Source organism: Mytilus californianus, unplaced genomic scaffold (assembly GCF_021869535.1).
Source record: "Mytilus californianus isolate M0D057914Y unplaced genomic scaffold, xbMytCali1.0.p SCAF_7, whole genome shotgun sequence".
In the NCBI taxonomy this organism is placed as follows: Eukaryota; Metazoa; Mollusca; class Bivalvia; order Mytilida; family Mytilidae; genus Mytilus; species Mytilus californianus.
Window position 1 is genome coordinate 96,507,228 of NW_026262723.1, and position 27,261 is coordinate 96,534,488.

The 27,261-nt window shown below is 32.2% G+C and overlaps 1 protein-coding gene across 2 annotated transcripts in view; it reads right to left on the minus strand.

The window, feature by feature from the left end:
- The window catches only part of LOC127708859 (synaptotagmin-15-like), a 153,246-nt gene that overhangs the window by 74,675 nt on the left and 51,310 nt on the right, over window positions 1–27,261 (minus strand). For both annotated transcript variants that reach the window (XM_052214027.1, XM_052214028.1), the window contains exon 2: window positions 13,953–14,142. In XM_052214027.1, coding sequence (XP_052069987.1) covers window positions 13,953–14,142 — 190 coding nt within the window. The remainder of the gene's footprint in view (window positions 1–13,952; window positions 14,143–27,261) is intronic.

Sequence of the window (27,261 nt, forward strand, 5' to 3'; positions counted from 1 at the left end):
TTGTCTATTCTTCTTACCAGTACACTTGGTACAATCAAAAACCTGATAATAAATTGTTCAAATAAGGCCTTCGAAAATAGTGGAATTAATTACTTTTGGAGTGTCAAGAACTCGTTGGAAGTACTTGATAAATTGCATGCATATATTGGTGATTTTGAATCTGTTCAAAGTTTTGATTTTTCTACCCTATATACCACATTGCCTCACATTCTCATTAAGAAAAAATTCACACACCTAATCAAATGGGCATTTAAAAAGTCAGAATGTGAATATATATGTTCAAACTCTTTTAGGTCATTTTTTAGTAGCAATAAACAAAAAAACTATGTCAATTGGACATGCTTTGATACTGTATATGCCCTTGAATTTTTACTAGATAACATTTTTGTTCGCTTTGGAGATTCCGTATATCGTCAGGTTATCGGAATTCCAATGGGGACTAACTGTGCACCACTTATTGCGGACCTTTTTTTGTATTGCTATGAGTTACAATTTATGACAAAAATCAGTAAAGACCCATCGAAACAACATCTGATACACAAATTTAATAATACTTTTAGATATTTGGATGATATTTTGGCTCTCAATAATGACGACTTCAGTATGTATACTAAAGAAATTTATCCTGTTGAACTTACTTTAAATAAAGCTAATACTAACAATGACCACTGCCCTTTCCTCGATCTTGATATCTATATCATTAACGGAAAGCTTAATACTAAAATATATGATAAAAGAGATGATTTTTCATTTCCTATCGTTAATTATCCATTTTTAGATGGTGACGTTCCCTTGTCACCATCTTACGGTGTTTATATATCTCAACTTGTACGATTCGCTCGTGTATGTAACAATGTTTTAGATTTTAACGAGAGAAATTTATGTATTACTGAAAAATTATTACACCAGGGTTTTCGATATCACAAACTAGTCAAAACATTTACTAAATTTTATCATCGGTATAAGGACATCATTCGTAAATATAGCTCAACATGCAGACTTCTTATACGTTCAGGTATTTCACATCCAATTTTTTATGGAAATATTCTTTATAAAGCACAAAAATGTCAGTATTCACCTCTGAAACTAACAAAACCTTTAAATAGACTTATTAAGAAGGGATATAGTTACGATACTGTTGTCAGGTCATTAAAGATTGCATATTTTGGCGTTAATATTGATTCACTTATAGGGTCTTTGCATCGGCACTAAACACATTTATTTAAAAACCAGTTGTTGGCATGACACGGGTTATGTTCTTCTCATATATGTTATGATGGTATGATACTAAACCCCTAACGGGAAGGATTGTGCCTGATATTCATATGATGAAGACATAATCTTTCAATCAGTTTAATTGAAGTCTGGAGCTGGCATGTCAGTTAACTGCTAGTAGTCTGTTGTTATTTATGTATTATTGTCATTTTGTTTATTTTCTTTGGTTACATCTTCTGACATCAGACTCGGACTTCTCTTAAACTGAATTTTAATGTGCGTATTGTTATGCGTTTACTTTTCTACATTGGCTATAGGTATAGGGGGAGGGTTGAGATCTCATAAACATGTTTAACCCCGCCGCATTTTTGCGCCTGTCCCAAGTCAGGAGCCTCTAGCCTTTGTTAGTCTTGTATTATTTTTAATTTTAGTTTCTTGTGTACAATTTGGAGTTTAGTATGGCGTTCATTATCACTGAACTAGTACATATATTTGTTTAGGGGCCAGCTGAAGGACGCCTCCGGGTGCGGGAATTTCTCGCTGCATTGAAGACCTGTTGGTGGCCTTCTGCTGTTGTATGTTCTGTGGTCGGGTTGTTGTCTCTTTGACACATTCCCCATTTCCATTCTCAATTTTATATCCTGAAAATTGTCCAAACTATACTAAGGTACTAGGTGTTAACAAAATAAAAACAAATTTCACATTTAACGAGTTACCATGACAACAAACCATTACGAAATATGTAACTTTTGTAGATTCTCCTTGTTTTTCGTCAACCTTTAAGTATATTCTGGATTGTGATAGTACGTGTGCACGAAAGAACCAACTTTATATTCAGTGAGATAATGTCAAAAGCTTTAATAAAGTTTCTCTAAAACTATTTGTTGTTTTTTGGCTGCGCACGATGTTCCTACAAAGAAAATACGGATGCGAAACTGCATAAATCAGTAGTTTATCTTCATTTTTTTTTAAAGGCGCACAATATGACGTATTTGTGACATCATAAGTTCAAAAGTCTTGTGTAAATTATTTTATATTTCTTGATTTTATGCATTTCTAAACATTATGTGCACATTTCATAAAGTTCTGACAAACTTTGTTTTCATGGGCCAAAATGGGTGAACATCGGTTTGCAAACTAAACAGTTTGAAGCAGGGTTGAAATTTTTATTCTATTTTTTCAGAATTGAAATTTTGTACAATTTTATCCTTGGCATTTCACACATTCGTATTCTCCTATACTAATGATGACGCTGCTGTATAAAATCTACTCTGAAGCAAAGTTACCGATATAATTGTGTAGGACAGCATGATTGCTCGTTATCGAGTGAGGTACCTTGAGCTTGCTTTAAGTAACTGCGAGCATTCTATGATGCAGTATTTACTATTATTATATTGTTTCAAAGTGATTTTGCTATCTTTTATATCGTTATTTAAGAGATAACTGTGACCAATTTTAATTGGACATTCTTTAATGTATCTTTTGTTCCACTGCAGAACGAGATTAAAAGGGGGACGGTTGAGATCTGAAACAAGTCAGAAATTTTGTCATTGGTTTTCTTTTCATATCATTTGTGTATTTTTGTCATTTGATGAATTTTAAGTTAAAGGCAGATATTAAGATAACTGTGTATGACTTATTTATTTAAAACTTTCGTTTAGGTGTAATACCACCAAATCATAGTACATCACATCCGGTTGCATACGAAAAAGGGTCGAAAAAAAATATTCCCTTGAATTTGACAGTTGTAGGAAATTAATCCTACATTTCATTGCAGTAAAAAATTTCTGAGTCATAAACATATGTCTTGGGTGTTTCAAAGCACCATTATTTTTTTATTTGGTGTTTCTATAGAATATTTTGGAAACTTGAGGTTACATGGTTACTAAAGCTTGTACACAGGAAAAAAAAGGGATGAAAATTTGTTTGGTTCACTTCGAGTGATGGTTATTTTCTTATTTGCAATGAAATTTTGTATATAGTACTGGACAGGATAAAACTTTACTCATACCAAGTATTTCTTTATTTGAAACAAAGATGAATTCTGCACAATTTTTTTGAAAAGTGCAAATTTAACAAAGACTAATAGGGGAAAACCGAGGGTGGTACTACACCTTTAGACTCGGAGCTATTAATAGCTTGACATATTGTATGTACATTTGTCTTTTGTTGTGCAGACCGTATGATGATCTCTAGATGTCAATCAGTTTTTTGGCGTTTGGTTTTGTCAAGTTTTATTTTTTGATACATTTTTTACGTATTTCCCACATCGTTACATTTTATGAATGCATACAAAAATAGTAGTCTCTATACAAAAAAAAAAAAAATAGCCAATGACTCACTACAAAAGAGAAGGAAAATAAATAATAGAAGTAAAAGTTCGTACCGATTCTCTTTTTTTATGTATGTCCAATTAGTGTATTTTTGTAAGAATTTTTTTTTAATCTTTTCATCACAATTTACATATGGTAATACTTTTGTAATAAAAATATTCATTATATGTATTGTTTATATTTGAACAAAGCGACGGTTGGATATGGTTGCAATATCTACTATCATGATTGACTTCTAAATTGTCTTTAAACAATACGTAGATTATCAAAATCGTAAGCAGGACCGGTTTGACCACGGCCGTACCAGTATGTTTTGTTTAAATATTAACCATTGAAGAAAGCAGTACTGTCAGACCATAGATCAAATCGTATCTCCATGTAATCAGTACACGATAATATGAATATATCACGAATTAAAGACAAATGTATATGAACATCTTAATCCCAAATGAGCAGCTTTCATCGCAATTATTTATTTATTCCTTATGGGACATAAAGAGCAATCCATAAACATTACTTGTATTTTTTTTGTAAATGTTAATCGCTTAAATATCAATTGACAACCTCTTTTTTTAAAGGGACATCTGCCAAAATCATTACAACCCAACTTACCCTTTAATTTGATTTGTAACACTAAAATATTTACCAGAATTACTAAAGTTCCACAGGAAACATAAAAGAATGCATCAACTCGTAATAAAGTATCCACATTTCGTGCGTATTTTAGGCCAAGACACCATGAAATTATCCACGGAGATGACCTCTGAAGACTGCCAATGGTTATGGGACCCGATTTAAACATAAATATAAATAAATGTATCGGTCATTACTTTCTTTTGCCAACTCAACCATATAACAAGTATACAAAGTTAGTGCGCGAGTGACATAATTTGCCGACTTATTGTGGTACTTTTACAGGGTTGTGTGTAAGATTTTGCGAATGAAATAAGAACTAGATTCAAAAATATTGAACCTTCGTAGCCCTGTTCTCTATTAAAAAAAAGTTAAGATTAATAAGTCATATAATTCAATACCAATTGAAATGTAAAAGAATAACTCATCAAAATACCAAGCTTATAATTTTGTACGCCAGGCGCGCGTTTCGTCTACATAAGAATCATCAGTGACACTCGATTAAAAAAAGCTTAAAAAATAAAAGATGTCATGAATGGGACACTTTTAAAGATGTTTGCAAGAAGCGGTATCTTATCTTTCACGATCATCAAAAAACGGTATGTGATCTTTCTCGATCATTAAAAAGTGGTACCTGATCTTTCACGATCATAAATAGAACTAGATTTGCGATTGCAAGCAATAACGGATGGCACCCTGGTACGCCCATTGCCACTAAACTGCAGTCATTTTGAAAATTACAAAGTCGAATAGCGCATCAACACATGCCACTTAACTTTTATCCTAAGTTTTATTCAGTTTTGGACATATTGAAAAATTTTCACTGTTTCCATGGTAACGGCAGCCATTTTGAAAATTCCAAAGCCAAACAACAATTCTACCCATGCTAGTTGTTAGTTGTGTAAAGTTTCATAATCTTTGGAGCATTTTGAAATTTTATGTCATTTTAGCTGTTTCCATGGTAACGGTGACCATTACCAAAATCTCAAAGACAGTTGCCACATTGACACTTAACATGTAACATTTCAATAAAGTTTCATTAGGTTTGCTGTACCGTTTTCTGCCAGAAAATGTCATTTTAATGATTTTCCCATAGGGGTCAATGTAATACTATTCACCAGTTTCCATGGCAATGGCGGCCATTTTGGAAGTTCTTAATACTGTATTACCATCTAGGCATAACAGGCAACATTTCCATAAAGTTTCATTAGATTGGTTCTAAAAATGAAAGATTTCAAATTTTCAAAAAAATTCACATTTTTGCTGTTTCCATGGAAACGGTGGCCATCTTGCACATTCCAAAGTCAGGTGCGCAACTTCACTAGGTGGTTCACTTTATGGTACAGTTCCATTAATTTTGGTCCATTCATATCCGAGAACTAGCCCGGATAAAATGTGTGGAAGAAAAATAATAAGAAAAAAAAAGAAACGAACAATAACAAGATGTCACCCGAACTCCGTTCAGGGTGCCATAATTAGCTACTACAAAGCAATTTTGGGAGCCTTTCGAAACATCAATAGTGAATGCCATTGTTCCAAGAAAAGAAATTCTGCCATGAACACATCCGTTGCTTTATATTTTGTAAGTCACTGAATTGTTGATGAGAAGCTGCCTTTTGCTATGTAAAAAAGTGAATGTTTGAATGTTGATTTTTCTCAGATACTGATAATAAGGCAAGTTGAAATATTTGGTAGACATGTTTACTTTTTCTAATATGTGTCTTTATAATCAAATAAATTGAATTGAAAATGGTCTTGCGTGTGTTTTCTCGATCAAATATATTTCACGATCTGATAATAGAGCTTTCACGACCCAATAGCAATACTTGTTGTTTGTATTATAAGAAACCCCCACTTTAATAAAGATTATCTTAATAAACTAACAACCGTTATTCATTCTTTCACGATAATTTCTCTCGATATACCGAGTGAAAGTCGTGATTTAAGTTAAATAAAATAGAGAATAGAAACGGGAAATGTGTCAAAGAGACAACAATCCGACCAAAGAGCAGAAAACAGCCAAAGGCCACCAATTGGTCTTCAACGCATCTGGCCTCTAAACAATAATGTATACCATTTTGCCATATTTAAGGTGAAAGAATATAAACTTCTCCGACAAAAGGAGTATATGTCGGGGTACACATTTAACCAAGGCTTATACTACTATTAGTAGACGTATATTTGTCTGGAATTATTACGGAAAAGTTTGGACAGACCTTGAAAAGCCATAAAAAGTACATTATACAAATGACAAATGTTATTAGTTAATTACAAACAAAGTAAGGATTAAAGAGATTTGTAAACAATGTGTTGTTAATGAAACAGAACGTACAAGTTGTCACGATAGGACGTTGACTAGACTGTGACTTGAAATGGTAAAATCAATCTTATCACGAACATATAAATAACACAAATAAATAACTTGGGTTCATTTAAAACAATTAAGTAATTTTACTGTAAACTAGTGTTCTTGGAAATAATCTTGGGTTGATAATATATCCGTTTTTTTTCGTTTTGCATATAGTATTTTTATCATATATGAGAAGTGGCTATACATCACTGTGTGAAATGGAAGCAAACCATGTCATACCAAAACCATTTAGTAGTTGTTATGTGTAATGGATGCAGTCACCCATTAGGGAAATCAAATAATCATTAACATCTATAAATTGTGGCTAAATCATAAAGTCATCATCATTATGTTTTTTCTTTTCCTTTAAAGACTACCATTTATCATAAATACAACTCGAAATGTTCAATTGGAATGACATCTGTAACAACGAAATGATTTCTGTCAACCGGCAACTTTATTGATGAAGTGGCCATTTATGATTTTCTGGTATTGATTATCTAAAGATAATGACTATTTCAACTGTAAACTTTCAACTTCATGGAAGTCAACTCTTTAACTAGATTCTTTTAAGAATATATTTTTTTTAACTTTTCGTTTGAGTAATTTAAAAGGTGTAAAACAGCAAATATATTTTGGAAAAAATCCAAACTTAGTTTATTGTAGTTTTCGCAAACTGCAATTATGCCATTGATGAAATTTCATTATCTTTCTGGGAATTCAGTATTTCATTTTTTCATAGACACTTTAAAGCAATACTGCCTACCAAATTAAATATAAACCATGTCCTGGTCGTGCACGGTGTTGACTCTAACTAAACGGTGTATATTGAATGATCTAGCGGATAATACAAATGATCACACCACTTGTCATATTTTTATGCCCCCGCCGTAGCGGTGGGGGCATTGAGTTTTACCCTTGTCTTCTGTACGTACTAAGATCAAGTACAAATTTTTTGTTTCCGTTTTCTAACTTTAGTTTGCCTCAACCAAATGTTATGAAACTTATACACAATGCTTATTACTACATAATACAGATTAAGTACGAAATTTGGTTGGGACACTTTCACCATTCTTGAGTTATGTCCCTTTATAAACATAAACATTGCTGAATTTTTCGTTTCCGTTCTCTTACTTTAGTTTGTCTCAACCAAATGTTATAAAACTTATACACAACCGTTCTAGAGTTATGCTTGTTTACAAATAGAAAAATTGCTGAATTTTTAGTTTCTGTTCTCTACTTAAGTTAGCCTCAACCAAATGTTATAAGACTTACACACAATGCTTATTACCACAAAACTCAGATCAAGTTCAAATTTTGGTAGCGTCACTTTTACCGTTCTTCAGTTATGTCCCTTTACAACTATATGATATGCAAGCGGGGGCATCATCTGTGTCCACATGTGGACACTATCCACATTTATTTGGACAAAAGTGTTCAAACTTTTTAAATGTACACATGTTATTATAATTTTTCATCGTGTTATGCTTATAATAACTGTAGAATAACAAATGGCATATATTGTATTTACAGTCGAATCTGGGATTTAGTATACTTACGACCCTAAAATAAATTCTCCATCGTTTTTTTATTTTATTTTGAAATTCTTGGAAATTATACGTGGAAGATTTAGCCTTTTAATGAAACAGTTGTACTATTAGTGCTCTGTTATTTCGATGTCTATCGTAGAAACATAACATTATTCTTTCAGTATAACAGTACATTAAACACATAAAATGAAATTAAATCGGTTTGCTTGGGTTTAAAATGATTGTAGATTCCGAACATTAACACTGATTGATGCCAATCCAAACGTCTATAGTCAAGTAGTTTAAAAAGGAAACCCTGAATAATGAACTGTTTAAACTGACGTCAGTTTGTAGCTCGGAAGATTTTATTCTGAAATATTTTACAATTAAACCAAAATAACCATTAATGAATTAAATCTTCTGTCAAAGTTGCAAGGACTGTCAACACTCCTGATGGCTGTTAACATTTTAAAAACATCTGTTAATTTATTCTAAGCCAAAAAGTATCGGTAAAGAATATTGTCAAAGTTCAAATGAAGTGGATATAAGCAAATAATTATAGGCAACCCTCGGGCCTTCAACAATGAGAAAAACTATACCGTATAGTCGCCTATAAAATGACCCGACATGAAAAATGTAAAACAATTCAAACGAGAAAACTAACAGCCTAATTTATAATAATACAATTTACGAAAAACAAATATGACAGACATGAACCAACGACAACCACTGAACTACAAGCTCCTGATTTGGGACAAGAACAAAAAGAATGTGGCTGGTTTAATCGTGTTTGTGAGCGCTTAAATCACTGTCTTGTCGGCAGTGACCCTTTATCTATAAAACTAGAGATAATGACACCCTGCATCTTGTCCGAAAAAAATAAAAATAAAACACTTTACAAATTTCGTGCATCCGAAGCGCTTTTCTGAATTTACCTTTACCAGGAACGCTAAAAGCCGAATTTTTTAAACCAAGGATATATGAAAACCTAAATAGTCAAAGATCTATATGACCAAAAAAGGCCTAAAATAATAGCTAAATCCAAAAATCTAGCGTTCAATTTTACCTGAGGGAGTTGAAATCTAAATGTCTTAATAATTTCTAAATTTATAAACGGACAATTTAAGAAAGGTATACACTGTATGCGTCAGTGCTGTGTAAATATAACTACCTTCACATATGCTAAGTAATATTTAGTAAAACTCTTAACGTTTTAAATTCCAATTCCTCCAGCAGGAGAATTTTGAGATATGAAGCGAGGTTATTGTATATAACATGGTTTATGTAAGTCTGAACGCGCTTAATGTAATCAACTAAGCAACTGATTTCTGAAAAAAAATAAGAATAAGGCTGTTTCTTCTTGAAAAGCCTAAAAGATCAGTTTTTGTCATATGAATTGAAAAAAAAAACGCAAATGGTAAATCTTTCAAGAGTCATTTATATTTCTAATAAGTTCTAAAGAACAACTTTAAAGACCTAGATTTATAATGTTAAAAAAGCCATTAGTAGCTTTACTATTCAGAAATATAAGTACCATGTTCACACTATCTGAGCGTTAATAGTGTATCAAAACAGATCAGTGTTTCCAAATAAGATTTAAATGGGCACTTCAACACTTCATATTATAGAAATAACTATGTTTCAGTTTCATTTTCTGCGATAATTACTATCATAATGATATTAAATCAATATGTAAACCCAGTCTGAATAGTGAATGTATGTACAACAGCTACATCAAACAATAGACAGATTGGCTTCGATTCAACAGCAAATGCTATATAGCTAATAGTCGTCCACACGTCCACTGAAGATTATTTGAAGTTTATTGTAGGAGAGTTTATGAGCGCATACTTCAAACCGATAGCTTTTAAGATACTAAAATTCGATAGACAAATATGGAGTTTTCGTGTGGAATATGTATTTATTTCAACGAAGAATTTTTCAAAACACACTAAATGAATAACCAATACCATACAAAAAAAGATAAATCTGATGGAAAGCATCTAAACTTTAACTGTATTAAAGCACGCTTTTAAAGTCCTCAGTTAATCATGGCTTGCTGAATTACCAGGCTAATTTCAGGTTTATTACTATTTATAAAATTGCATTATACCGTGCATCAAATACATTTAGTTTGCCAAAACTCGATGCATACATTGAAAAACTGAAATGAATAAGAATTTTTACCAAAAAGTGAAAATGGATACATTTCTGTATTTTATGTTCGTTTCAGCGGAGATCCTTTAATCAAGTTAAAATCATCGCATAAAAGTTTTTTTTGTGTCGTTGCATAAAGTACAAACAATATATATAGTTTCAACAATCTTGAATGGAATACATAGAAGACCAAATGCCATTTATTTCATCATTACTATGGTAGCTATTTTGTTTAGACCCTGCTGCCGGGTAACCTGGTTAGTATTATCTATGTTCTTAGTTGTTATCCCCTTATTCAGATATGTCTTTGAAAGAATGGAAAAAATAAACTAAATAAATCTTGAAAACCATACGTTTTAAACACATCGAACGTTATTATTTCATGTAGCTATTCAATGAGCGATTCAAGTCGAAAATGTCTGAGTTTGTAGTTTTCTTTGCGCTCCTCGTCCATGTGTTTTATGCGAAAAACATTTAACCAAACTGCCAGACTATACAGATCTTCATAAATTAAACTGAAGATTCTTTTATTGAGAATAGAATGACATTTTAAGTAGCAAATTGACGTAAAAGAATAACCACTTGCAACTGTGAATTCAAGCTGTTCTACTACTGTTTTCAATAAAGGAAAGTCTTATCAAAGAACTATTTAGATAGAAATCATAGTCCCACATATGTGTTATTCAATGCTTAAAAGATTGATAAAAAGATGGAGAGATTCTTTTGGACTCTGTTGGATAGTTGTCTTATTGTCAGTCATACCACGTCTCCTTATATTATAACAATGAGTCGGATGTCATAAAGTTACAGTCCACAGAAAGTCATGTCACCCTACCCCGACATATTTCTCTGACTCTGAAAAAAAAATAAAAAGTCGCATGCGGAGAAGCAATAAGTATATCAATTTCAAGTCTTTATGAATCCAAAATATCTTGCACTCGGGCGTGTAAGGCTACCACGAGACCATTGTGGCGTATAAATGAAAAAAGTAGAAACTACACTATACTATATAGTAATCAATTTGACTACAGGAACATAAAGCAAGTTCATGATGTCATTCAAACTGTACTGGTTAGTCGGTTTCACAAAAAAAAACTTACGACTAAGATTGATCGTAAGTATGCTGAATTGTTCATGACTTACGATCAATCTAAGTCGTAAGTTTTTTTGTGAAACCGACTCCTGTGGAGTCTCCAAATGAGTGTCGTAATACTTTAATGACATTTATATCGTAATTATAAATTTTGCGATGTTACTAATGACTAAGCTATCAAGTAATACTTTATGGAATAAACTGAAATCATATTTGACTATAAAGAGGTAAAACCCTGATCATATAGTGTTATGTCGAGGGACGCACGATAATTACGATTGCTATTTATAACAAAAGTTTTGCGGTGCAATGTGAGATGCATTAGAACTTTGAAGGTAGAATTCATCACTCCCTAGAGGTTTTTGTTCATGTTTGATAGATTGTAAAATACATATTGCAAGCGATTTCATTTAGATTTTATTAGATTAAAATACACAAATGGGAACTTATGCATTGTGTCAAGGTTTGTAAAATACGGGTAATGGAAAGCAAAACAAACATAAAATATTAATACAATATTGCAAGGTTTGATTACTTTACAATGCTTGAATTACGAAATCTTGTAATTGTTAAGCTGAAATATTTTTCTATTCCAAGGATTATTGAACTATGGTCACATTGACCTTTTTGTCGTGGATTAAAATCTTTGCGAAAAGGGCGTCACGGTTTTTCTGTTCGGGGGCACTAAGGGCAATGAGGTGTCTCATTTGAACAGAGCTATTATTTTAATATAAGAAGATATTTCCATGTCATAGATTTTTCGTTTGTTTTCCGCAAGTACGCTTTACTTTCATATTGAAATAATGGAAATAAGAGTATGGAATATTAATTAAGTATTTTTTTTTATCACAGCAAGGGCTTCATCTCGGAGCAAAAGCTCACACTTGACAACAAATTCAAGACGATCACTAGCCTCGGTTTGAGCTAAATATTTTTTTTTAAGATTTCGATTACTCTTCATCTGTGCATCAAATAAAACAACAGTGGTTTGATATCAGCTTATTACAGAATAAAACTGGGAAAGAAATACAAAAAAAAAAAACAACTGCGACAACATTCTTTATGTCATTGTAAATAATATGACCAAACAAACCAAAACAAAGTAGAATAAAAGATAAGAAGGTTGTAACAGAAAAACAAATTAGCATCACAAGTTTTAACCCCTTGAACAGAAGTCTATTTAACGACATTAACATTACAATTCACATTTATATATAGGGAAAAAGCAGCATAAATCAAACGTTAACCATAGGACGTTTCTTCTTTGCAGAGAGAACATATGACCTTCTTTCATGATCATATAAAGGCGATACTTCTGGAAAGTTTTTATTGAGAGTTAAGAAGCAGTTTCCAATATTGACATTTATATTGGGATTATATTGGCTACACAAACGTCGGAAGCAGTAAATTGGCAGCTTTATACGCACTAATTGTCCATCGATATACTATATATTACAGCATTTATTTATGACCGGACATAACAACCCAATTAAGTGAGGTTGCAGTGTTCCTGGTCAAATGATTCTTTGATAGACTTTCCCATATCTTTGAGCAAAAGTGTTACAGAAGATTGACTGTAAGGTTGTATTGTCAGTATACTAAGGCCGATATTTTGTTCTGTCATTTCAAGAATATGTAAAAGATTTTTTTTTTAATGATTTCTCTCTTCTGCGCCTATATTTACTGATGACTTGCTTGTTAGTTGTATAAGATGGACGAATATTTAATCCCTTTTACAAATAAATCATGATCCCTGGACGTGGACTTTGTTAAGGTCTATGGTATCAGATTATTCACCAGCATCACATTTTAACATTGTGTTTAATAGTGTCAAGAACTATGAGTCATGGTAAAGAAGAGACATGGTATATGAAGTCAGAACAGAAAATCCCTATACGCGCTTGGTAAAAACCCCGAAGTAAAGGAATTCATGCATTCATTGTTGTTCTTCATCTCAATTTCGCAATGAGGTCTTCAACTTGAAGTTCCAGCTTATTCCTCTCTGTAAGTTCTAGACGACACATAACGCCAAATTGAGTAGAATTATTTGATGGATGATCTGTTTAATAATGTGTTGTATTAAGGTGGTACCCAACACCTTGACTAATATTAATTTGGCTCGTTTAATTTTCATAAAATTTTGACAAAATGTTTACTTTGACCCTTTGACAAAAATATAAAAATTTCAAAAAATTTGAACCAACCACTTTATCAGAAAAATTTCGTTGGTTATATAGCAGTTTGACAAACACTAATTTTGATCATTGAGAAGCTTAATATTTCCTTAACAATACAACGAAATTAAAACGTTTAGTTGATTTTTACAGAGTTATCTCCCTGTAGTGTTAGGTACCACCTTAACATCAGCGTTTGGTAGTAATTGAGGCGAAAATAATATTTTTACTATACTAGGCTTTTCTGGCAATATATAATTCTTAGTAGGTAATTCAATATTATCAAAGTATGGTCACGATTTAATCCCCCATTTGATCAAAAATTCTGAAATACCGCATGATGCTACAGATATAATTATTTTTAAAATTAAGCTTCCCTTTATAAAAACATGAATCTGATATTTCTCTTCGTTGTATGTTTGTATTATAAATCAAACAGTATTAAAAAAAGTCGAATAAATGACGTACCTGACAGAGGACGACATGGGAACATGATGTCCATTTTCAACTTGTATTCTAGCTTTATGATCTGATACTATTTTCTCGTAAGTAGAATTTTTCCTGCGTCTAGTAACACATCTTCTCCAGACAACAAATGCTATAACAGCTCCAAGTAAGGTACCACATACAGCCCCAGCTATTGGTATTACCAAAGGCACTACAAAAAAAAAACACTTAGCTATAAGGAGGTTTACACATATAGCTCCCGCTACTGGTATTACCAAAGGTACTACAAAAAAAAGAACAACACTTAGACAGCGATTAAGAGGTTTCCACATACGGTTCCATAATGTTATTAACTAAAGTATAAAGTTTAATCTTGGCGTTGCACGAGATCGTGTATTCTGTACTGTTTTAACGATTTCGGATGAAATCTTCTTTGAAGTACAGCAACCGATATTTGAGTGTAGTACTGCATGCTTTCGTATCAGCATATTAGCTACTTTAAGCTAGCTTTCTGTTTCAATAACTGAGGTAGTCTTTGAGACGGTTTAATATTATTCATTTTGTTATTATATAGTTTATTATACTTTCCTTTGCGTTACTTTGATTAGTTCACTGATTAACATTGGGAGGATTTAGATCTAAATACGATAGTTTAACCCTGCCGCATATCCACGTGCCTAGCCTGAGTCAGGATCCTCCTCAGTATTTTTTTTTTTATGTCATATCATAATGTTCTTGTTAATTGCAGGATTTAGTTTTGATACAAATCTTTGATATATTTTTTCTCCTTTTTTTAAACTCTGGACGATTAAAAAGCTTGACGTATTGTAGTGACACAACTCTATTGTTGAAGGCCGTATGTCACACGTGAGATGTCTTTTGGTTATATGTGTCATTAAAGTTTACCCTACATCTTTATTGTTGAAGGCTGTATGTCACACGTGAGCTGTCTTTTGGTTATATGTGTCACTAACGTTTACCCTACATCTTCATTGTTGAAGGCTGTATGTCACACGTGATATGTCTTTTGGTTATATGTGTCATTAACGTTTACCCTACATCTTTATTGTTGAAGGCTGTATTTCACACGTGAGATGTCTTTTGGTTATATGTGTAATTAACGTTTACCCTACATCTTTATTGTTGAAGGCTGTATGTCACACGTGAGATGTCTTTTGGTTATATCAGAGAATGTCTCTGGTTATATGTGTCATTAACGTTTACCCTACATCTCTACATTTATATTTTTTCAGTAACAGTAGAATGTAGATGCGTTCAACTACTAATCAGTTGATGTATTTAACAAAAACAAGAACAAGAACAAATAAGCATAAAAAAATCTTTGCCAACTCAAGACAAACTGTGCGGAATAATAAGCTTCCAGAATGAATGATAAATCATATTTCTGAAACGTCAATACATTCATGTCAAACTGTTCTAAGTTTTTGAGAAACCTGATGTTTTGAATTGTTTTATAAGTTATATGATTAATGTTTTGTTTTGTAATATTTAAGATATATCGTTTTATCTGAGTGGTCTTTATTTCACTCAGTGAGGTTCTAACAAAGCAATCATATTGTCTTCTTAAAATTAAGACATACACAATGCTTTCTTCATTCTTATTAAAAAAATAGCAATTTATAAAAAGTTGAGGTAATGTTTTATTTTATAATAATTAATTGAATTATAAAAATTAAACAAAAAGTCAAAAATTTGGTACGTCAACTACAATATCGAAGGTCTTTTCATTAAAATCATTCAAATTAATCTTTAAATATTTTGGAATCGAAATCTAATTCATACCGCTTGAGGAATATATATATAAATTGTCGCAGTAATTCAAACTTATTACTCTAACTTCTTTTCAAATCGATATATGCCAAACGTTTTAAAAGATGCTAAGCAGAACACACTCGAAAGACCAGGTCTATACTATTGTCTGTGAGGCGACATATGCAGTTTTGGTATTAATAAATTGGCAAATGTTAACCATTGTTATCATTGACTAACATCAAAGAAAGACTCGCTAGAATCTTCGATAAAGTGATAGTTGTCAGGGAAAACGGAGGGTTTCCAAGTCGATTGCAAACCCTATCAAGCAGTCATTATAGTGTTTTTAATGTATAACGCATTTGTAAAACAATTTATTATATGATCCTTAAAACGTTTCCTATCCTATAATAATGAACATTACATTATTCAGTCAATCAACCTATGTATCACCCGACAGGCATCCACCTCAAAGTTTTCATTTTTGATGTCTACACCTGGTGGTAGATGTTTTTGCCACCCGAATCAGTTATTTAAAGTCTGCTTATTTTTTTACAGTATGTTAAACCAATATGAAAATACTCTAAATTATATTAAAAGGGTTTCTAACAATTGAAAAATTCACGAATTGTTCACATACACACCGAAGTAACATATCTAGTCCCCACGAGATAAAATAGATTTAAATTTAGCACTTCTAGTATGGTAACGAAAAAGAGTAAATAATTTTAACTGCTTCGAAAAAAAGTCTAAGGTTCCAAGGTTTAGTCCTGCAAAACATTTTGTGATTCATTTTTATGGCACCGAGAAAGTTTTTCCGTGCTTACAGAAAGTAAAATTACTCCCAAAATAAAACGTTGGACAATACATGATGTTCTGAAGTCACTCAAATGTGATTTGTGACTTTTAATTGCTGCAAGAATGTGTTAATAAATTAGCTTATCTTTGAAGGAGTTACGCATAGAAAGTACATCTTAACGATATTCCCTGGTAAAGCAATAACATTAACGGTCCCAATGTTTATACATCAGATGCGCACTTTGACAATTGGTGTTTCTTCAGTGATGCCCGAGGCTAAAATATTTTAAAACCCCAAATCTTAATACAAACGTTGAAGGTTAAAATGTGGCATAGAATGTAAACTGATTACCAGAACTATTTTCATAACTTCAACTTTAAGACATATACTTGTTAACAACAGTATCTGTTGAAAATTATATAATTGAAAAAAATTCAAAGATAAAAATGAAAATGTATCATATCAAATGTGAAGTAAATTTGGTATGACATCACATTGATATGACCCTTGGAATCAACATCCATCTCGTTATCTAGTTATATTTCAGGCTTGGCTAATAAACTGGATTATGTTTTATTTAATAAAACTACATTAAATGTGAGAGTACAAACAATTTTCTTGCATGTAGGACTGAACATTGAAAGAACTGTTTCGTGCACTATTTGTTTTAACACTTTGGTAATAAGTCTGTATCAATAATATAATCAATTACTTATATATTCAAATCAAATCAAATCAAATCAAATCAAATCAAATCAAATCAAATCAAATCAATTATTTTATTGTCGTATAAACTTTACAGTTTGTGACCAACATGTATTAACACAGTAAACATATATACATACATATCAAACAAACACAATAAAAACAGCATCAAAATTTATAAAAACAAACAAGCTGTTAAGAGTCCCCTGCCCTCAGTTCTAATGACTTTTTCAAGAAGGATCCGAACTTATTTGTTTGTAAAGGCGTTGATGGATTTAGTAAATAATGATTTTTTTCTTCTTCATTTAAATTATTAAAGTTATTATTTTCAGTACATATGTGTTCAAAAAAGGCATTTTTTAGTGTTTTATTATAATCACAATAGAGTAAAAAATGTTTCTCATCTTCTAGTATTTTACATTTATGACAAAGTCGTTCCTCTCTTGGGATTTTAAAATATCTCCCCCTTTCAATTAAGAGGGAGTGATCACTTAGTCTAAATTTGGTGATCAATCTCCTTATCTGAAAATTAGATATACTTAGATAAGATTCTAGTTTGCAATCTTTTTTGAAGTTTTTTATATAGATAAAATTTACTTTTATCATCAATATATTGTAAATACATTCTGTACCAGAATAGGACAATAAAAGAAGGGTAACTCAAATTTATAAAACAGCAAAGAATGTGATCAATATGCAATAATGTTGTTATTCTCACTGATTCATATAGATGATGATAATGATGATGATGATGATGAATGGCTGCTTATAGTCCAGCGGCAAATTAATATGCATATTCAGGACGATCGCGAGAACAAGTAATGTAATATGAATATTAACCCTGCATTGTACAATACCGACATGCTGAGTCGGATTTTTAACGTGCTAGTTCACAAGGTAACAGTCCGGAGGAAGCCATGTTACCTTACCCTGACACATTATTCTGACTCCGAGTCGACCAGTCTTTGCTCTTACTTCTTAATGCCGCTTGCTTAGCGGAGAAGCAGCACATACCAATTTTAAAGTCTGGTTTGACCCGATATAGAGCTATTCAATCTATACAAAACAACACATTTAGTAGGTTCGATATTCTAGAAACAATCGAGATACATTAGTATTAGCGTGCCGAATCCAGCAGAAAATACAGATGTCACTATAGAATGGATACTAGCTCATGTTGGTATACTAGAAATACTATAGACTTAACCTTAAACTTAGTACAAACGTGTTAATTGCAATAACAACATCAATAAGTAAGAAAAAATGACAGGCTAGGTGGGACAACTCTTGGTTCACACGGAATCGTTCTTTCAATCCTACAGTAAACACATAGCCTAATTTCTACAAAAACTATCAAAAGATTAATGTTAGATAGCACAGTATTACCAGGCCATCTAGACCAATACATCCATAGAAGATATATAACATGTACTGTTGAAAAGTAATAAGCACTATAATGCCAGTCAATAACTACAGATAGACTTAGGTAATGTCCAAAAAGAAATTAATGTTTGGTTCAGTGCATCATCACACCATATAAGCGGCTATTATTAAGGTAGATAAACTAGGATCTGTGTTCGCGATTGCAATTACAAGCTATTGTTTATCTATGATGTACTGCAGATTTCTTTCTGCTCTCCCAAATTGTCATTGCAATACAATAGATTTTGCAGTTGTGTACGTCAGATTTTGATTTGTGTGACGTGTTGAATCTGCTATTCCGACAGCTGGTAATTTGTTCTCTTTTCAAATTTGTTTAGGGGTGTAAGGTTGGTATTCCAGAGTCCGAAGTGTTTGTGGTCAACAGAAAACATTCGCAAAAAAAAAAACAGATTTTTTCTTAACTTAGATAAAAATGGAAAAAAAAAAATTTTGTATTATGGATAAGATTTTAAATACCTATAAGAAATTTCTATTCAAAATGTGGCATTGTTGCATTTTGTGGTTGTGAAATGAAGTTTTAAAAATCGATTTTGCTAACGGATCAGTACTCTGTTATGCAGCATTGTCATACCCATATCTATAAGGTAGGAGTCGACAGGAACGCGATTAGTAGAAAGGGTTTTAGGATTACATTTGGCTGCACACAGCAAAAAGTCAACAACAGAATTGTTTAAAGGAAAATAACGTATCAGTATAAGTTTGACATTCAAATAATAGATGAACAACCGAAAATAGTATGACAGCAGGGTGAGTGTCAATTCTTATTATGAAGTCTAAAATCCAATTGAAAATAAGTATTTTTGTAAAAGATAAGTTTCTGATAAATATGGAAATACTTCAATTTCTGAAATTTCGCCGGAACTTTATGTTATAATTCAAAACAGTAAATGAATGAAGTAAACATATTTAAATGGACATAAATGTTTCTGGAATGACTTTCATCAATAGTCCGGGAGACAAATACACAGATACGTTGTAAGTCTTAAAAACCCCAAATGGTCAAAAACTGTTTTAGACGAACTTTACACTACATTTCGGAACTTTTGTAAACTGAAAATAGACAGTCAAAATTTGTCGTTTAGAACGTGCCAATATCACATGACACGCCTGCATGTGTAAATGATACATAGGCGACTTATAGTCCAACAAGCCAGTCGTATAAACATAAACATAAGAACGGCACATCAAATCTTTATACTATACGTCCTGAAGTCACGCTCAAAATGCCAAATTTCTCGTTTTCGTCTTGAACCAAGATCATATATATATATATGTAAGATTCTATAGAAAACCACCAACATATTGGACAGTCTAACGACAGTACAAAACAAACAAACAAACAAAAAATATAAAAGTCAACGATACTGATAAAAGATAAAAAAAAATATACGATCATCAAAACAATGATCAGTTTCAGTCACTTTTCAAAACGTGATTTAACAAAAAAACTCACTCATTCATATACAAGTACTATCCAATATATATATTGAGTAAACGTTTTTGTATAATAAATAGTAAGTATATAACGAGATGTTCGTTTTGGCGAAGTCAAACGAGTTTACAATGCCGTATCGTTAACGTTTACATTCTTTCCTAACTTATTGTTTTATTGGTTGTAATTGTTGCTTCCCTTACAATACAAAATACAATAATCGTGTGAGAAAAATAGAGAATAAGCCACTCAACGCATGCAAAAGAATATTGTTTTCTCGCATATAAAATAATATTATACTTACTTTGAAGGTAACAAATTATCGATATTACGTTATAATGTTGTGTCATGTTATACAACACATAACTATATATATATATATATATATCAGAATATCTATCACTTTTACACCTCTGGGTAATTATACAAATGCTAATTCGTCTGTTATTTCAATACAAAAGACGTAAGGTTTACAAATTTGATTTAATTTACCACGAAATCATGACAAGAAAGGTTTAAAAACGATCTGCTAGTAAGCTAAAGGCACGTAGCTTCTGTTTGGTTATTCTATATGGTAATGTAGAAAAACATCATAAATTTCGGATGGTGAATTAAAACGCAAATAAAGTATGTGGAATTCTTCCATCATTTGAAAAAATGAGTGTTTTGATGTAACAATGTATTCAGAATACACTATTGGTTTAAATCAAAATTAAGAAACAACGAATTTACTTAACAAGTACAATGGGTTTGCCTTTCTAGATAATTAAACAGTAGCAATTGATCAACTATCCTAGATATAAACCTACCTAACTATCGGTTGATTTTTATGAGAAGCATTACATTGGTTTGGTGAATAATATATGAAAGATTTCAGTTACAATTTATTTTGTAGTTTCGTTATTCTTCTTATTAGAAATTTAAATTTTGTTTTTCTAAAATAAAAATATGATAGAGATTTCCGTGCGCATGATTTAGTTTGTCATAGGGAATGCCAAAATACATGTATGACCTAAATATGAAGGATCTAGAATGTTAGATAAATGGTAATGTGACAGCGACCCAACAAAATATATACAGTGTTTTTTTTAAATAGAAATCTTGAAGTTATACACGATCAGCAATCCTCCTCATTGAATGACAAGATAGCTGTTGAGACAAGTGGTAGAGACGACCAAATATCTAACACCAATAGTATGATTTCAAAAGATAGAAAATCAATCATGGCAATCGTCTAACCACTGGCGACATTCGTTACTGGAACTGCACATATAAACATGTTCACCCCATTTTCGTGTTTAGTGAAGAACAAGATACACTATTTAAATAATTATTATTAAAATCATTCGATTCTGTTATATTATGCAGTTAAATACAGAAGACCGAAATACAGTACTGTATACTATCGTATCAAAGACCGAAATACAGTACTGTATACTATCGTATCAAAGATACTGATGGACAAGTAACTTACCAATCGACAATAAAATCATAATATTTTACACTTGTATTATTTTTTATTTTAAAAATCTAAATGTAACTGAGATGTACTTTTATCTAGATTCCTCTCGTGTTAATAGATCGTACATATAGACATTGGCTTACTGTCCTATTTCTGTGGTCTTTTTATGGTCTTATATGAGTAATTTTTACATGAACAAGAGTGCACACGCTGAAACGTCTCGCCTACTTTACTGACCATTGATTTTATGTTGATAGTCCTAAATATAAAGCTTTACTACAAGTGTCACATAACATAAAAGAGGGACGAAAGATACCAGAGGGACAGTCAAACTCATAGATCGAAAACAAACTGACAACGCCATGGCCAAAAACAAAAAGACAAACAGACAAATAATAGTACAGATGACACAACATAGAAAACTAAAGACTAAGCAACACGAACCCCACCAAAAAATGGGGTGATCTCATGGCATGATCCAAGAAAATGAGGTCAAGGTCAGATAAACCAAACCGGAAATACATGTACACCTTATAATTATTCCATACACCAAATTTAGTTGACATATCGCTTATAGTTTCTAAGGAACAAACTTAACATGAAAACTTAACATTGACCAATGAACCATGAAAATGAAGTCAAGGTCAGATGATCCATGCCAGCCAGACAAGTACACCTTACAATCAATCTATGTATTAAATATAGTTGACCTATTGATTATAGTATCTAAAAAACAAACTTAACCATGAAAACTTAACATTGACCAATGAACCATGAAAATTAAGTCAAGGTCAGATGATACCTGCCAGACAGACATATACACCTTACAATCATTCCATACACCAAATATAGTTGACCTATTGCTTATAGTTGAAGAAAAACAGACCAAAACACAAAAACTTAACATTGAGCAATGAATCGTGAAAATGAGGTCAAGGTCAAATAAAACTAGCCATACTGACATGTACATTGTAAAATATTTCCGTACACCAAATATAGTTGACCCATTGCATATAGTATTAGAAAAAAGACCAAAAACACAAAAACCACACTTTATCCACTGAACCATGAAAATAGGGTCAAGGTCAGATGACACCTGCCAGTTGGACATGTACACCTTACAATAATTCCATACACCAAATACTGTAGACCTATTGCTTATAGTATTTGATATATGGACTTGACCACGAAAACATAACCTTGTTCACTGATCCATGAAATGAGGTCGAGGTCAGATGAAAACTGTATGACAGGCATGAGGACCTTGCAAGCTACGCACATACTAAATATACTTATCCTACTACTCATAATAAAGGAGAAATTAACATTACACAAAATATTAACTTTTTGTCAAGTAGTCACTGAACCATGAAAATGAGGTCAAGGACAATGGTCATATGACAGACGGAAACTTCATAACATAAGGCATCTATATACAAAGTATGAAGCATCCAGGTCTTCCTCCTACTAAAATATAAAGCTTTTAAGTAGTAAGTTAACGCCGCCGCCGCCGCCGTCGCCGCCGGATCACTATCCCTATGTCGAGCTTTCTGTGACAGAAGTCGCAGCTCGACAAAAATCACGCGTCTTACAAGCATAGTCCAGTTTTATTACTAAATCTATTTAGTATAAGTACAAAACACTCATGTTAATCAGTATTTCTATGATAAATAAGTGTGAACCGATGTTGTCAACGATGAAATTAAAGCAAACGGTATGGGTTTTGCTCATTGTTAAATGCCATACTTGGCTTATAGCTGTTTACACCCATGTCATTTGGTCTATGGTTGATACTTGTGTCTTTGGCAATCATGGTTACCATAATTAGGACCACTATCTAAAGTTGTGCAGGACATCTTTGGAATTTTTAAAATGGCCAACGTTACCATGAACACAGCACAAATGCGAAAAATAGGAAAGTGTTCCAAACTTAATGAAACTTTACAGAAATGTTAATTGGCATACTTAAATGTGGCATTTGACATTGGAATTTCCAAATTTCCAAAATGGCCGCTATTGCCATGGAGAAAAAACTTACCATTGGACCCTATGGGAAAATTCTTTCAGTGTCATTTACTCACTTAACATGGTAGGTCAAACACTTGTCTTTCATGGTATGTTCCTTGTCATGTGAAAATGAAGCATCTGTCATTGAAATTTTGGAAACGGTCATTGTTACCATGGAAACAGCACAAATACAAAAAATGTCTAAAAATTTCAAAATGCTCCAAATTTAATGAAACTTAATATAAATGTTAACTGGCAAGAATAGATGAGACTTTTGACTTTTGAATTTCCAAAATGGCCGCCGTTGCCATGAAAACAACAAAAATGTGAAAAAATTCAAAATGCTCCAAACTTAACGAAACTTTCCAGAAATGTTAACTGGCATATATTTATCTGGCATTCGACTTTGGAATTTTCAAAATAGCTGCCGTAACTGTGGCAATGGGGGCGGGTGACATCCGCTATTGCTTGCAATGACAATTCTAGTTCATTTTCCATCCTTTAATTCATTTAATATTCAGAAATTACTATGTTCCTTATGTCGTAACTACAATACCCTCCCTTTTCACAAATGTGACTTACCGAATTAGACTGTTTACCAGATTTGTAATAACATAAGCAACACGACGAGTGCCACATGTGGAGCAGGATCTGCTTACCCTTCCGGAGCACCTGAGATCACCCCCAGTTTTTGGAGGGGTTCGTGTTGCTTAGTCTTTGGTTTTCTATGTTGTGTCATCTGTACTATTATTTTTATTTTTGGCCATGGCGTTGTCAGTTTGTTTTCGATCTATGAGTTTGACTGTCCCTCTGGTATCTTTCGTCCCTCTTTTAAATGTTCATATTTTAATAGTTTAGTCAGACAAATGTAATTTGGAAATATATTGTAAAAATATACAAAACAAAAACTGAAAAAAAAACAATTCAAAATGAAATTCAATATTAATGTTTTTAAATATTGAATACATATTCAAGTTTTTCACATCAACGGTTGATACTTGCTGCATTTTCTCAATTCCTGTGATCATCGTACTGTATAAACCATATCGACCTAACAATAGTTTATAATAAAGGTGTCAAATTGTAATTTATGGATAATAAAAGGGAATTACAAATCTAATAAAATAAATTGATTCCTCAACAATGTTAATTCAGATCTATCCACTCGACCCAAATGGAGAAAAGTGAATATGGTCCATTTTCTCTCTCTCGTTTATTCAAATACATAAAACATCGTTTGACATCTAGATGAAAAAATCAATGAAATTCTGGTAGATACTCAAAATGAATCGACACATTGTAGCGAAAATGAAGAAAACTACTACTGAAATACGTGTTAGATGTGCGTTGTACGTTGGGTGAGTTAATAAATTTGAAAACATTTACCAAGCATGCGCCGGAAAGTAAACATTAGTACGTTGATGGTTTTCTGTAACTGAAGAAGAAGAAGAAGAGTTTTCCACGTTGCTGGAAGGCAATCTTATTTTAGATAAAGCCGGACTTTTTACAAGCAAGCCACCATGAAGCTTAGTATTACATAGAAACAAAAAAATTTCAATTTTAACTAACATTTGACTGAATCATCACAAAGCTTAATACATTAGATGATCGTCAATCTAATCGAAATCTCAAGTTTTTGAGATGATAAACAACAAAAACGATGTATCTTTCCTTTTGAATAACTCAATTTTGTTTAATCAATAAATACACTTAATAACCCTTATTTTCCATAACATAACTGGTTCCCTTTTACACGTAGTTTCAATTTGTCAGGTGAGTGACACACATTCTAACGAACCTTACATATAGCGCTGGATATATCAAAAAGGATTCAATATAAGAAGACCTCCTGTGGCTATATCTGTGATTCGTAATACTCATAGATCATTTTTACGCTTAGAAATCAAAGTAACTCGCGGTCGGTACTAAATAATGAACGTTATGCCATCTTTTGTTGAGTTTTAAATGTCAGCAATACATAGAAGCCCATTTTGTCGTTCTGTCTGGCGGAACTTACTTATCAAACTTGATGTCATTTGCATTCAGTGTTTGAATGTGTTGTTTTAAATGTTTTTGCGTTTTTGTTTTTTGTTTTAGCTTGAAAGGTAAATAGATAACTGAATGGAATCCTGGTAATTTAGTTGGCTTGAGGTTAATGCATAGAACCGATTTAAAAGGATGTATTTTTTTCTAACGAACATCAGTTAAAAAAATAACTTTTATTGCTATAGGTTTATCTGTCTTGACCCTATTGTGTGGGAGAGCTGATTGTCTGTTTTGACCCTATTATGAGGGAAATCTATCTGTCTGATTTGACCCTATTCTGTGGGAGAGTCGTCTGTCACGAACAAAATTAACATTCTTTATACGCTGTCTAAAACCTTATTGATTGCTTGTAAAACCTCAATCTCCATTTCCACACGATACCTTATAACGACTAAACAATAGCAATGTTATGTGTTGGAGTTTTATTTTTATTTTCTAGTGAATGGAATACTAATGAGTCTGAAAATATACCTGCATAGGTCGAACACTTAGATTAGGTTATTTTCCTGTCTATGCGCCAACTAATTTATTTGCTTTTCTTAGCTATCATTACGTTCCCTTCATTACTTTGTTTACAGTCTAGATTTGTGTACCTTAATGTGTTTTGGAAATAATACTGTGTTTAACTGTAAGACAAAAAAGAAGCATTTCACAGAACTTTTTAAGTAAAGTTTTTTTTTCGCTGGTAGAATAAATTTAGAAATTGTAGAGGCTACGCGCCTTTTCAATGGAGTTTATGTAATGTAGGCATAAAATAGAACAAAATAAAAAGAACAAAAGACATGGAAAACAATGTTTCACCCAGGCAAAGTATGGCATTGGACACCGACTGTTATATTTCTGTAATTGTACAGATACTTTCCCAACAAAATGATGCTGTTTATGTATCATTTTATAAAACTGAAATAGACTGCTTGGTTACAGGGTTTTAATGTTAATGTTTACTTTATAAATACTATTTGAACTTTATGTAGGAAATACTGATATAACCCAGAGGTTGTAGGTTGAAATGATACCACATGGTATGATTTTCTGTGGGAATAAATGATATGAAATATCAGTTTTGTAAATGGTCTGTTGCGATCTGCATTATTTAAATGGTCTGTTGTGATCTTCATTATAATTTGAAATGGAGATTTCCATGCAGAAACATGCGTTTGAATAGAAAGAAATATGGATTGTACGTCAGTGAGACAGAAACCCAGCGACACAAATAACCAAAAGACATCTAGAGGGCAACACACAGTTTTCAACAACACATTTGTCTATACATTTTTTCAATATCTAAATCGCTTTGTGTCAAAAATGTTTGCTTGGATCTAGCCAATTCCCCTTATAATTGTTTCACATAGAGGGTTAAAATCGAAAGACGATGACACCTGGTAATATTTGAATATTAAAACAAATATGGCTGATATTCTTTCAAGATTTTTCATCAATTTAACATATCCATACAATTGACACTGCTACAGAAAATTTGAAGCATTATTGCACTAAGTTGCATGTTTTTGCAAATCTTCATAGAATGACATCCATGGCCAAAATTACTATGTAATAAGTTTGTAAAAAGTCGGATTGAGGACATTAACTCCAATTCCACATGTATGGAAAAAACTCTCTGCAGTTTAAGAACCCTACAACAAATCTGTATTAATTCTGGCAGTTT